The sequence below is a fragment of the Balaenoptera physalus genome (genome assembly GCF_965194825.1).
Source record: "Balaenoptera physalus genome assembly, chromosome: 13".
NCBI classification, from domain to species: Eukaryota; Metazoa; Chordata; class Mammalia; order Artiodactyla; family Balaenopteridae; genus Balaenoptera; species Balaenoptera physalus.
Genome location: NC_138892.1, coordinates 73,953,577 through 73,967,204, shown reverse-complemented (window position 1 = coordinate 73,967,204; position 13,628 = coordinate 73,953,577). Strand labels below are relative to the sequence as shown.

Genomic DNA, 13,628 nt, shown 5'->3' with positions numbered 1-13,628 from the left:
GGATAATAGGAGGAGGGGCAGAATTGGTGAGAAACAATAGGGATTCAGTTTTGTGCATGTAGAGATTGATGAGAGTAGGATATCCAAATAAAAATGCCCAGCAGTTGAATATGACTGTGCATCTCAGAGGAGTTCTGATCTGGAAATGTAGGCTAAGCCACCTCTTCCATGTAGCTGGGCATTGAAACTATGGAAGTGAACAAAATCTCCCAGTAGAGTTGTAAGCCAAGGCCTGCGGAGCACCAGCCTTAAAGTATAAATTGAGAAGAAAAAGTCATGAAGGAGACTCAAGATGAAATGCTATGATGTGCCAATAAGGGAAAATTTTTAAAGAGAACGCTGGCCAAGTGAGGACATCCCAGATGCCTGACTAATTGAGAGGATAACAAATGTGAGTGTGAGAAGAGGAGAACCAAACTCCCCAACATCCTCTAAGTACCTCCTGTGTGGCAGACATTTCATGCCTCACTTCATCTTCAAAGCAACCTTTCAAGACAGGTGACAGTATATCCTTTTAAAGATAAGGGAAAAGACCAAAGTTCCCTGGGGATGGGCTATGTCATATTGTGTTTATCTAGTCCCTGGAGGAGTGCCTTCCACCGATTTGTTTAAAGAATGAACATTTTTACAATTTTGTAATAGTCTACCTGGAACTAACTGGACTGGTTACTCTCAAACTCTCATATGATTTGGGGGGCAAGGTTCTGCTTTAGGGACACAGCAGGCCTATTTCCTGGGGCACATCCCTGGATTTCATGCTGTTATTTCAACTCATTAACAGCATCTTCATTTCTTCTGCTTACCTTTCAGCAAAACATATCAGTCAGAGAAAGGGCAGTCAAGGAAACCATATTTTCATATCACCAAAGATGTCCTGAGGAACCCAAATCTTAGTTGCTGATACTTTACAAACCAGTGGAGATAAATTTCGATTAATTATCACAGAACCTTAAATTCACATCTGACTTGGAAAACATGCCGAAAGGATTTGACTATCTTTTGATGTAAACCACAAGTCGTGCCACCCAGGGTATACTTAGTCACAGATCCCCCACTTCCTAAGGAGGCATTATTAGCTCTTATTGTTCAAAAGTCATTGAGGTCTTTTCTGGTTCGCTTATATGTGGAATCTAGAAAAATGATACAGATGAACTTATTTGCAAAGCAGAAATAGAGTCACAGATGTAGAGAACAAACTTATGGTTACCAAGGAGGGAAGAGGGGATGCGATGAGTTGGGAGATTGGGACTGACATACATACACTACTATGTATAAAATAGATAACTAATGAGAACCTACTGTATAGCACAGGGAACTCTACTCAGTGTTCTGTGGTGACCTAAATGGGAAGGAAATCTAAAAAAGAGTGGATATATATGTATACGTATGACTGACTCACTTTGCTGTACAGCAAGAAACTAACACAACACTGTAAAGCAACTATACTCCAATAACAATTAATTAAAAATAAAATTCATTGAAGTCTTTTCTCCCTGACTTAAGAGGTAAAGAATGTATCTAACACTGAAGCAGACAACACTCCTACCACATTTATAAGTTAGAAGAAAAACACTATTTTGACTTCTTTCTATATTTTGAAAATTAGAGACAAGTATGAAAAAAAGGGTATTACAACAATTTTGCTTCTACAAAGGATGCTTCAAATGCTGGACTGATGGATAGGTTTGGGCCAAAGAGAATGAATCAACTATGGAATGGCCCTGCTTTCCACAAATGCTCTGGAATTTCTAAGCTGCAACACACAGTGAGCAGAAGGGAAGTTAACATGGTCTCAGTTCCCCTCTTGGGCATGAACCATACAGGATATTTCATTTAATCACAAGAAGCACAGGAGGTATTTTTCCTGATTTTCAGATCACTGAGGCTCTGAGAAGTTAAGAAGCTTGTGGAGTTTACACAGCTAGCAAGCGTGATGGGTTTCAATTTAAATTCAGATCTAACACCATAGGTTGTGTTAATATTTGATGTACCATGTTTCTACCCCCAAAATGACTACATATAAAGAAAAATTTTAAAATAACAAAAAGTTGTTTATATGTTCCCTCTTTATTTTCGAGGTAGAATTAGTCACTCATTTTTTCTGTGTTCATATAGCATATTAATTTGTTTTTTTATAATACTGCATTATAATTATTTGGTCTGTCTGCTTAGGTAGAATATAGACTTCTCAAAGACAAGAATTTTAGTTTCCAAATATTTGAAGCTCTATCAACAATATAGTAAATACTGGTTGAAGAATAAATAAATGAATACTTTAGCAGATGTAGTTTTAAGATTCCTATTACAGGACACAATTATTTGTGAATTATAAAAAGAAAACAAAAGATTATAATATTCAAGAAAATATACTCTCACCATCTCTTATGAAACTCCCGTTTTGTTTACATTTTTCTTTTTATATTAAAATCAATCTCCTGATAACTTTTCACTCAAGAAAGGTTTAAAGTATTTCAAACACAAATGTTTGAGCTTCCACTTTCACTTGAAACTCCATTTTTCCTCAATCAAATGTACATTAAAGTCCATCTATTTCACTTTATAGGTAATTAGAATGAAGGCAGTTACCTGGCATGCCCAAAGTTCCATGGTGGAGACAGATCTTGAAACTAATTATCCTGATTCCTGGGTCAATATTCTTCCCAGCACTCTAAACTCATCTTTCAAAAGAGTGAACCATGAAACTGAACATTTTCTCATTCAATCAATGACTTTCACCCAATGAGCACAAATGACTAAAATACACTCATCTTGAAACATTCCAATGAGATAAGCATATTATCTTTCAATAGCTTTTTGGATTATGTTCTGAGCCCTACTGAGGATGCAGAGAGAGGAGAAGGCTCACATTAGTGAGTTAGTATTTTGGTCCACTCATGCTGCCTGCTGAGAACCTCAGAGAGAGTAAAATGTCACCTCTGGTTCAGACTTACAACATAAGAGAGCATAAATCCTTATTCTTTTCTTCTTATTTCCTGTCACCTTTATTTTTCTCTGCATTTACCACCATCTGGCCTGCTTGTTGTGCCATGTTTCCTGATTGCATGGTAAGTTTTTACACTAGGAGAGCTTGTTGGGGATAAAATATGAGAATGGAACAGATTCAGAAATATTGCACTTATGAAATTAAATTAATTAAATATGATTAACAAATATCATACCATCAGCCTGGCCTGCCCAAGAACTCTAGATCAGAATGTAGAGCAAAGGCCTCAGCTGGGTACCAGTAGATTAAATAGTTTGATGAGTTTTATGATTCTTGAGATGGATGCAATTTTATTAGCACAGAGTGGTTTTGGACTTTTATCCTTGGGTGGTAGTGAATTTCATTAACTTTTATTTGTTGACTTATATTACCCCCAAACAAGCTTTAAAGATTCAGCCCTGGGCATTTCAGGTGTTTTACAACTGAAGGGTAGCCCAGGTGACCTAGAGTCAGAAAATCAGCATTCTACCCTCAGCTCTAAAATTTATTGTGTGAGTGGACAAGTCACTTTAACTCATTAAGCCTTTGCTGCCTTGGCTTGAGAATAAACAGAACTGCCCTGCCTACTTGACAGGATTTTTATAAAGAACAAGGGAGATCATGTCTATGAAAATATTTTATAGTGTTAGATATATATATATAAAACAGTAAACATTTTTGTTTTTATCATGACAATAATAAATAATTACACCATTAGACAGGCTAAGAGTTTTGTCCTATTTTTCCTTTTCTGTTAATATTTATTGAGCTAACACATGCTAGAGTAGTACTGGTATTAATGCTCAATAATGATACCTATTAAGATTATTATTGCAAGGGCATATTTTCCGAAATATTTTCTATTATATCTTATAAATACAATAGAAGTGACCCACTGGGGATTAAGGTAAAGCAGTTATAGAGGTAAGAATGATCTGCCCAGCCAATATAATTGCCTATTTCCCACCCCTACTTTAAGTTAGTAGAAAAGGTAAGAGTAAGAAGAGATGAAGCTGGGAGCATTAACCTAAAAGAAGAGTAGCTTAAAAATAAAGGACTGGTATGGAGTGTCCAAAAGAAGTTTACACACCCACAGTTCCTTTTACCTGAAGATGACATAAAAATATTAAAATTCTGGATTTCCTTCTCTTTACTGCGGATTTTCTGTGTAACCTTAAAATAAGCCATTGAACCTCTTGGTCTTCCCAGGTAAAAATCTGATACCTTCCACCTGTCCAAGATGAACTGATTTTATGTTTATCAACACATATCAAAATATAGCTTATTTTAAGTTCCTCAAAAGAAGCAAGATGCTATCAAACCCAGATGGAACCAGTTGTTTTCTTTCTTTCTCTTTTTTTTCTTTCTCTCTCCCTCCCTCCCTACCTGCCTACCTACCTAATTACTCACCCATACACATTTTGGTTGTGGTAATAATAATGTGGGAAGGATCCATTTATTAATAAAATAAAAATTCTTAGTCAGAAAATTGAAAATTATTGACACTATAACTAGGGTTTAGAATAGATCACATGAGAATTTCTTAAGAGAGCTGTCTTCACATTAACCATCATCATCTTCATCTATCATTACTCTCCCTTTTATTTTGACAGATGTGGAAATATTTTATTGGTCTGTGAGGCAGTGCAATAATATAGCAGGAATTTATTAGGAAAACAGAACTCCATTTGCTCTGTTCTTTCTCTCTTGTGAATAGAGAATAATCTATTCAGCTGCATGTTTGAAATTATTCAGTGATCAGAGTCATAACAGAAAATTGCCTCTTCTAAAAGTTAAGTGTACTGTCTGAAGTATGTAATCGTTTTAAGATCTTAGAAGTCCTATGCACAATGGGATAGAAGAGGATGATAAGGTATGAGTTAGGATATAAACATAAGTTATACAAATAAAAGATACTTAAATACACTCACACCACATATATTTTTTTTTCATGGTAGAGAATGAAAAAACTAAATATTCCAAGAAGTAAATCTATTTCCTTAACTGAGACAGAACATTAAATAATTCATGTAGATAGAAATAAAGATCCTATGAGGGAGAAAAGAGAAAACTAAACATGGTAAGATTACATAATACAATTTTAAGGATGATTTATCTTTCAATATTTTCCCATATGATCTTTCTATGAACTTTTCTTGGCAAAAAATAGAATTCAAAATACCTCATATTTCAGGTTCACACAAACTTGGGGTGAAAGATGGATTTCATAAAAAACATTTCAACTTCTACAGATTATTGAGTAGAACAAACAAAGAAGATTTTCAGAAATAGGGCATATTTTAATTTAGGTTGATAAACTAGATTTTCACATAGGGTTATTACTGCATTGCATTATTTGAAAGCTTGGTGCTAGTCTTGTTACAATTCCATATCATCACCACACTGAGGACAGTGGACGTGCCTCAGAAAAGTCATGGTGTGCCACATCCAGAAACAAAAATGCTGGGCACCATACCAACAGATGGGCCTAAATAGAGCTGATAAAGGTGAGGAAAAAAATGAAAGTAAATGTTAGAGGGAAGGAGGAGAAAACCAATATTAAAAATGTAGTCCAGGAAGCTGAAGTCCAACAAGAATTACCATCAGAGTCAAATTCACAAATGGCGTGGATGTATTCAAGGTGGAGTTTCTTAGCAAATTCCAATTTAATCTAATCGGTCATTGGGCCCTAGCCATTATTTTAACTAATTCACTCTTCTCAAATTACCGTGGAATAATTCATTATAACCCAAGTAATTTTAAAGGAAAATATCAAGACTCCTAAATACAAATGGTTTACTACGTAGAATTTAATTTTACACAATTTGTATTTTTCTAATGAATAATTTTAACCAACAGGTAGTGGGGGAAAGCTTCTAAGATTTAGGAGCTTTTCACCCAACAACCAGATTCTCAGCAAAAATCGTGGCTTTTCTCTAACCCACATTCTATCACCTAGCATCTTAAAAGTCCCCCCTTGGAATAGTCCTACATAGACCTTATGATAATTTGAAATTCTGTATTAAACTGTGAGTTTATTTAATGTGTTGTTTCCTCCACCAGCCTGTATGCTCTGTAGGGCCAAGGACCATGTCTACTTTATTCACTGCTATGTACCTAGTACAAAATAGACCATCAAAAATGGGTTTAATATTGAATGAATGAAACATGGTAGAACCCCCACTATTCCCCCTGTTCCATCCACAACACACATATAACTTTGGGAATTAGTCTGAAAACTAGAAAACAGGGAACTTGTGTGTCTTCCCTACTTCTCTGCTCCCACTCAATCTCTGGCCCACTGTACTCTGGTTGTAAAAAACATACTTCTATTAATGTTATTATCACATTGCATTGTAACTGACTGCCCTAAAAGGAAATGAACTAGTTATCTGTGTGTCCATTAATCTCTAATAATGCCAGGTGATTTCCTTTTGTTTTACTTTTTAATGTGAATCAAGAAATAGCTTATGAAAATGATACAGTCAGTAGCTCAGAATATAGGGACATATTGGATGGCATAAAAGAGAAATCGTGTGAAATCAAATAAAGTCAATAATTACAACAAACAAAATGTCACTTCCTTCTAGTTACAATTTTACAGGATTTAAAAAATTGTTAAGTTAAGTATCTTCCAAAAGGAGAATTCTACACATTTAATAAAAACAAATCACCAAGAGTCCTACTCTTTTTTTTCCATATAAAATAATTCCTTCACAATCTTTTCAGTAAAAAGCCAGAAAGAAATACATACATGATGGTGTTAATGCCTGAGAGCTGTTGGAACATTTGTAGGCCACAACCCACAATTAAAGCTCGGCGAGTTGGGGGATAACTCAGCATTCTGCAGATCACAGGTCCAGCTTTTATAAAAAAGAAAGAAAAAGAAGGACATGTCTATTATTTTTAGCTCCCAGAGTAATTATTCCCATTAGGATAAATTTCCCCAAATCTCTGTGAAATCAACATGACTGGGCATTTAAAAATAGAACATATGTACTTTTACAGAAACCTGGGCACAATATATTTTTGAAAACAGTACATATTTGAGTTAAAACTATAAAATCAACAAGAGAGAATTCAAGTTAAAGCAATTTATGGATACTAGAAAGATCTACATAACTGTAACGGCCACAGATTATTCTTCCTTAAATCCCTACGAGCTGTATTAACCACTCTTTGTTCTTCTGCTTCCTGGGCAATTAATTACTATTTAAAATCCATTCAATGTGGGACTACTTACAAAGTCACTGGAAAAATTGCTTTAATCAACTGAAAGAATGGCATTCATTAAAAACAATTAAACAAGTAACAGAATTCATTACAATTTATTTGGCTAAAGTAACAAAATTCATTCCAGTCTATTTAATTCAAGTTAAGGAATTTGGGGGTGATATCAGAATTGGTTATGACTGTAATGGATATTATTAATAAAAATTACCCAAAAGGTAAAAAAAAGGATGAAATTTATGTCTATTTTATATAGGTATATATGTATGATATTTCTAGATATTTTTAATAGTTCCCTAAGAGGTATTCAATGATCATTTCAAAATATAAATGGGCTTTCAAAATGGTGCAGATCCCTTGGTCCCTATATCAGAACTCTAGATCAATTCTGAAAAGCTGTAGATCTGAACCACTGAGGCCTTAAGTAAGATGACTAACCAATTGATGCCTGTTGTCTGGGCATAATTACCTAAAGTGCCCCTTCTATTCTCAGAAGTGCTTGTTATGCCTTCACCTTAGCCTTAAGAGGCATTCTATATAGTGTCCTTATGGGACCAGAGTTGACTCCTAGGACCTACAGTATAGCCTGGGATCACTGGGATGTTAATTGCTTCATTAGCAGCATTTTTCCTGGAGGCAATTTTCATTAGTGAACCCTAAACCAAGTCAAGTAAATTAAATTCTGAGGAAATTTCACCATTTCAGAATCTTTTGGAAATCTAATATTCCAGTTCACAGAAATGGAATATGGAATAGAACGTGTTATTGTCTCAGCAATAAAAGTTAATACAGGATGTAATTAGAACTGAACATTACTGGGGTGAGGATATTCATCTCTACACAGGTATGATTACAATCACATGAAGACTTGATTTACTGCAAACAATTTTGTCTCTAAATGCTAAGACTGGACACACCCATTTAGAAAGCAGGGTGAGAGTATTATAAATGTCAAAATGTTTTAGATGCAAGTAAAGTGGTATTAAAACCTAGTATATCAGAAAGGTTATATGAAATAGGTAGACTTTGTGACAATATTGAAATATACCTAGATCAGTTCTCTGAAAGATAAGCAGACTCATCTGCAAATTTAGATATCTATGAATGAGCCACAAAATAAGAACTGTGCACAGCATCATATAAACATCTATTTCCATAAATCAAAATATTCAAATAAAAGATTATAATTTACCTTATATACCATGGAAAAATTTAAAAATGACATCTATGATGTTATAACAAAACAAAACAAAAAACACCCAAACCCTTTTTTCAGCTTTTAAGAAACTCCACAGATGAGAAACTGGCCTTCTGCAAGAAATCTATCATAATCTTTGGATAGCTGTATCTACTTTCACTATTAAACTGTTCCATGGTTTGATAGACAGATTAGGTAATACTGATTTTGGAGGGCAGAAAAATAAAGAGAAAATTATGACAAATTTGGATTAAAGTTTGACTTGTCAAAATATCAAAAGATAAATTATCACATAAACATCACATATTTATTTCCTAGTTTTAAAAAATCTGGGCTTTGAAAAAAAAAAAAAATCTGGGCTTTGAAAAAAGGAGCTGGAGGAATCAGGCTCCCTGACTTCAGACTATACTACAAAGCTACAGTAGTCAAAACAGTATGGAACTGGCACAAAAACTGAAATACAGATCAGTGGAACAGGATAGAAAGTCCAGAGAAAAACCCAAGCACCTATGGTCACCTAGTCTATGACAAAGGAGGCAAGAATATACAATGGAGAAAAGACAAATCTTTTCAATAAGTGGCGCTGAGAAAACTGGACAGCTACCTGTAAAAGAATGAAATTAGAACACTCCCTAACACCATACACAAAATAAACTCAAAATGGATTAAAGACCTAAATGTAAAGCCAGATATTATAAAACTCTTAGAGGAAAACATAGGCAGAACACTCTTTGACATAAATTGAAGCAAGATCTTTTTTAATCCACCTTCTAGAGTAATAAAAATAAAAACAAAAATAAGAAATGGGACCTGATTAAACTTAAAAGCTTTTGCACAGCAAAGGAAACCATAAACAAAATGAAAAGGCAACCCACATAATGAGAGAAGATATTTGCAAAAGAAGCAGCTTACAAGGGATTAATCTCCAAAATATACAAATAGCTCATGCAGCTCAATATAAAAAAACCCAAACAACTCATCAAAAAGTGGGTGGAAGATCTAAATAGACATTTCTCCAAAGAAGACATACAGATGGCCAAAAAGCACATGAAAAGATTCTCAACATCACTAATTATTAGAGAAATGCAAATCAAAACTACAATGAGGTATCACCTCACACCGGTCAGAATGGCCAACATCAAAAAATCTACAAACAATAAATGCTGGAGAGGGTGTGGAGAAAAGGGAGCCCTCCTATGCTGTTGGTGGCAATGTAAATGGGTACAACTATTATGGAGAACAGTATGGAGGCTCCTTAAAAAACTAAAAATAGAGCTACCATATGATCCTGCAGTCCCACTCCTGGGCATGTATCTGGAGAAAACCATAATTTGAAAACATACATGCACCCCAATGTTAACTGCAGCACTATTTACGATAGCCAGGACACGGAAGCAACCTAAATGTTCATTGACAGAGGAATGGATAAAGAAGATGTGGTATATATATACAATGGAATATTACTCAGCCATAAAACAGAATGAAATAATGTCATTTGCAGCAACATGGATGGACCTAGAGATTGTCATACTGAGTGAAGTAAGTCAGACAGAGAAACACAAATATCTTATGATATCACTTATATGTGCAATCTAAAAGAAAATGGTACAAATGAACTTATTTACAAAACAGAAATATAGTCTCAGATGTAGAAAACAAACTTATGGTTACCAAGGGGGAAAGCAGTGGGGGAGGGGAGGGATATACTGGGAGATTGGGATTGACATATACACACTATTATATATAAAAGAGATAACTAAGAAGGACCTACTGAATAGTATAGGGAACTCTTTTCAATACTCTAATGACCTACATGGGAAAAGAATCTAAAAGAGAGTGGATATATGTATATGTGTAACTGATTCACTTTGCTGTACAGCAGAAACTAACACAATATTTTAAATCAACTATACTCCAATAAAAATTTAAAAAAAACAACATGGTTACATCTAAAAAAACTCTGGGTTTTGGACTTTCTTTTGGACTTCCTGTAAAAAATAAACAATGGTAGTTCCTTTATAAGACTGGATTGTTTTTTTTAAAGATAAATTTTGGTCACAGCAGCTGCATATCTGATTATGCATAAACAAAAGTAAAAAATTTCCTTTTATTAAAATCATAAACCTAGCTTTATTAGGCAGTAAAACTAACTTAACAAATGCAAACCATTAATCTTTATATCACAGAAGCTGAGGCGAAGACAAATTCAAATACATGAATTGGTTGAATGTTCATAAGTGAAAATTTAAAATGTCATGCTCTACTTATTACATTTCTTTTGACTTTTGTAATTAAAAACATTTTTATGTATACAACCATTTCACACTTTATTTTTAACAAAACATCTGTGTCTTTGAAATACAGAAATTCCCACACAATAAAAACTAAAACCTCTAGATAGCAAAAGCAAAATGGAAATGCAGAACTCAAAATATAACACATAATAAAACAATAGAGGCAAAAACCGCAAATGGGTTCATCTTTTCCATCATTCTGGACACCTCATACTAAGTAACTTTCACAATGGTTGTCCAGGTGTGGCAGGTGCTCTGGTGACTCTGGTGGCAGGGCTGAAAAGGACAGTGCAACAAGTGCAACCACTCCTGTGGACAGGATGTCTGTGAGGAAGCTGAGTCTACAAAAGTTTCTCCAGGTATGATTAAAAATGTACTAGAACACACTTCGTATAAAAGTCCAGCTCCTGACTTCCACTTCCAGCCAAGATGGAGTAACAGTTATCAGATTTACCTCCAACATGAAACAACTAAAAAGTCAGGCAAAACTGCATGAAACAGTAGTTCTCATGATAATGGGACAAAGAATAGTGACCCCTGATATTCAGGAAGCAAATGAGATGAACCCTCCAAATGCCCCAGCCTAAGCCTGGAAAAAAGTATCCAGGCTATAGCACAAGGAGGGGAAAGCAGGCAGACGGTGGTGGTCTCCTTGAGTTGAAAAGATGCAGCTCAGGATCCAGGTGGCTAGAGTTCACAGGGCAGCGTGCTGGAGAGGAGAGAGACTCACGGAGAGGACACTGGAGATCTGCAGGGCTCCTTGACTTTTCAGTTGAATACTGATCAGTGGATGTGTGTGAGGAAACTACCCAGTCAGGGGAAAGAGCCACAGGAAAGGACGAAAGAAATGAACCCCAGGAATTTACACAGGACTGAGAGTGAAAAACCTAGAGCATAAGGAAGAATATTCAGAAGGGTTTTTACCTCAGTAATGGTATAAATTTAGTCCTGGATTAAACATTACTTGGGCACCATCTAAACAGTTTAAATGAAAGACCCAAATGCTTCCAAGTAACTGAATAGCATCCCACAACTAAGTTCAACAGTAAGATAAAATTGATAATGTCTGGCATACCATATAAAATTACGAGGCATGCAAAAAGGCAGGAAAGTACAACTTGTAATGATAAAGGGATTAATTCAGCAAGAGGATATAACAATCCTAAATGTCTCTGCACCTAATAAAAGCTTCAAAATATATGAAACAAAAAACACAACTGCAAGGGAAAATAGAAAAACCCACAATTATACTTGGATATTTCATCACTTCTTTCTGAGTAACAGTAAAAGTAGGCTGATAATCAGCAAAGATACAGAAGACATCAACAGCACTATCAACAAACTTGACCTGACATTTAGACAATACCCTACAGACCAAATGTTCTTTCCAAGAGTAAATGCATGGTAAATGTCTTGGAACATTTACTGAGATAGATTATATTATATTCTGAGCTCTAAATTCAGTCTCAATTAACTTAAAAGGATTAAAGTCATACAAAGAATGTTCTTTGATCATAATAAAATTAATATACAAATCAATAAACTGAAAGATAACTGGAAAATTCCCTCCAGATCAGAAACTGAATAACATATTTCCATGGATCAAAGAAAGAATGGGAAATGAGAAAGTATTCTGAACTGAAAGAATATGAAAATGCATCATATGAAAATTTGTGGAATGGAGCTAAAGTATAACAGAGGAAAATTTATAGCAATGACCTTGGCTTCCACCTTACAAAACCAGAAGAAGAGTGACAAAGGAAACCTCAAAAAAGCACAAGATAAAAAAATAAGAAAGATCAGAATGGAAATCCATTAAATAGATAAGGAGACAATTGAGAAAAAACATTAATGAAACCAAAATCTGGTTCTTTGAAAACATCAATAAAATTGATAAAGTTTGAGCAAGACTATGGAAGGCTGAATAATGGCCCCTCAAAAGATACATACCTGCTAATCCCTGGAACTTGTTAATGTTACCTTAGATGTCAAAAAAAAAGACTGTGCAGATGTGATTAAGTTAAGGATTTCTGATATGGGAAGATTATCCTGGATTATTTGGGTTGGCCCTAAATGCAATCACATGTATCCCTATAAGAGGGAGGCAGAGGGAGATCCAGGACAGAATGGGAGAAGGCAATGTGACCATGAATGCAGATACTGAATTGATGTAGCCATAAGCCAAGGAATAATGGAGGGAGGGAGGGAGGGAAAAAGGGAGAGAGGGAGGGAGGGAGGGAGAAAGGGAGAGAGGGAGGGAGGGAGAAAGGGAGAGAGGGAAGGAGGGAGGGAGGGAGAAAGGGAGAGAGGGAAGGAGGGAGGGAGGGAGGGAGAAAGGGGGGAAGGGGAGAGAAGGAAGGAGGGAGGGAGGAGGAGGGGAGAGGGGGAGGGAGAGGTCTGTTTTCTTCTTCATGAGAGAGGGTTCCACTCTCATGACCTCATCTAAACCAATTGTCTCCCAAAAGCTCCATCTCCAAACACCGTCACTTTGGGCATTAGGGCTTCAACATATGAATTTTGGGGAGACACAAACATTCAGTCCATAACACCAAGAGTATTAGGCATCTGTTCAAATCTCAATGAATTTTCTAATATTTTGATACCTCTTCATGCCTTATAAACCATTTTTCATCATCATAAGAGTGCTACCAAGTAAGAAAGAACAGGTAATATTATTGAGGAAAGAAGTACATAGAGACCAGGTAACTTTCCAAAGGTCACAAACTATTAAGTATGTAGAGCTAGGACTTGAGCTAACTTCTGTTCATGCCATAAATGACACGAAATTTTATATGTATACTTAAATGAGCTGATTTTCCTTAGCATAAAAAGAAAATCAACAATTATGAATAGTATGAGTAACAAAACACAAAACTAAAGCACTTTCAAGCTACAGGAATACACATTCTCTGTGTTCATCATG

At 35.3% G+C, this 13,628-nt stretch overlaps 1 protein-coding gene and 1 long non-coding RNA gene across 4 annotated transcripts in view; one reads left to right on the top strand and one right to left on the bottom strand.

Annotated features, from left to right (window-relative positions):
* Window positions 1–13,628, top strand: part of LOC309640502 — an 875,392-nt gene that overhangs the window by 575,233 nt on the left and 286,531 nt on the right. The window lies entirely within an intron of this gene.
* Window positions 1–13,628, bottom strand: part of SLC2A13 (solute carrier family 2 member 13) — a 447,444-nt gene that overhangs the window by 232,473 nt on the left and 201,343 nt on the right. For all 3 annotated transcript variants that reach the window (XM_082419252.1, XM_082419253.1, XM_082419251.1), the window contains exon 4: window positions 6,738–6,846. In XM_082419252.1, coding sequence (XP_082275378.1) covers window positions 6,738–6,846 — 109 coding nt within the window. The remainder of the gene's footprint in view (window positions 1–6,737; window positions 6,847–13,628) is intronic.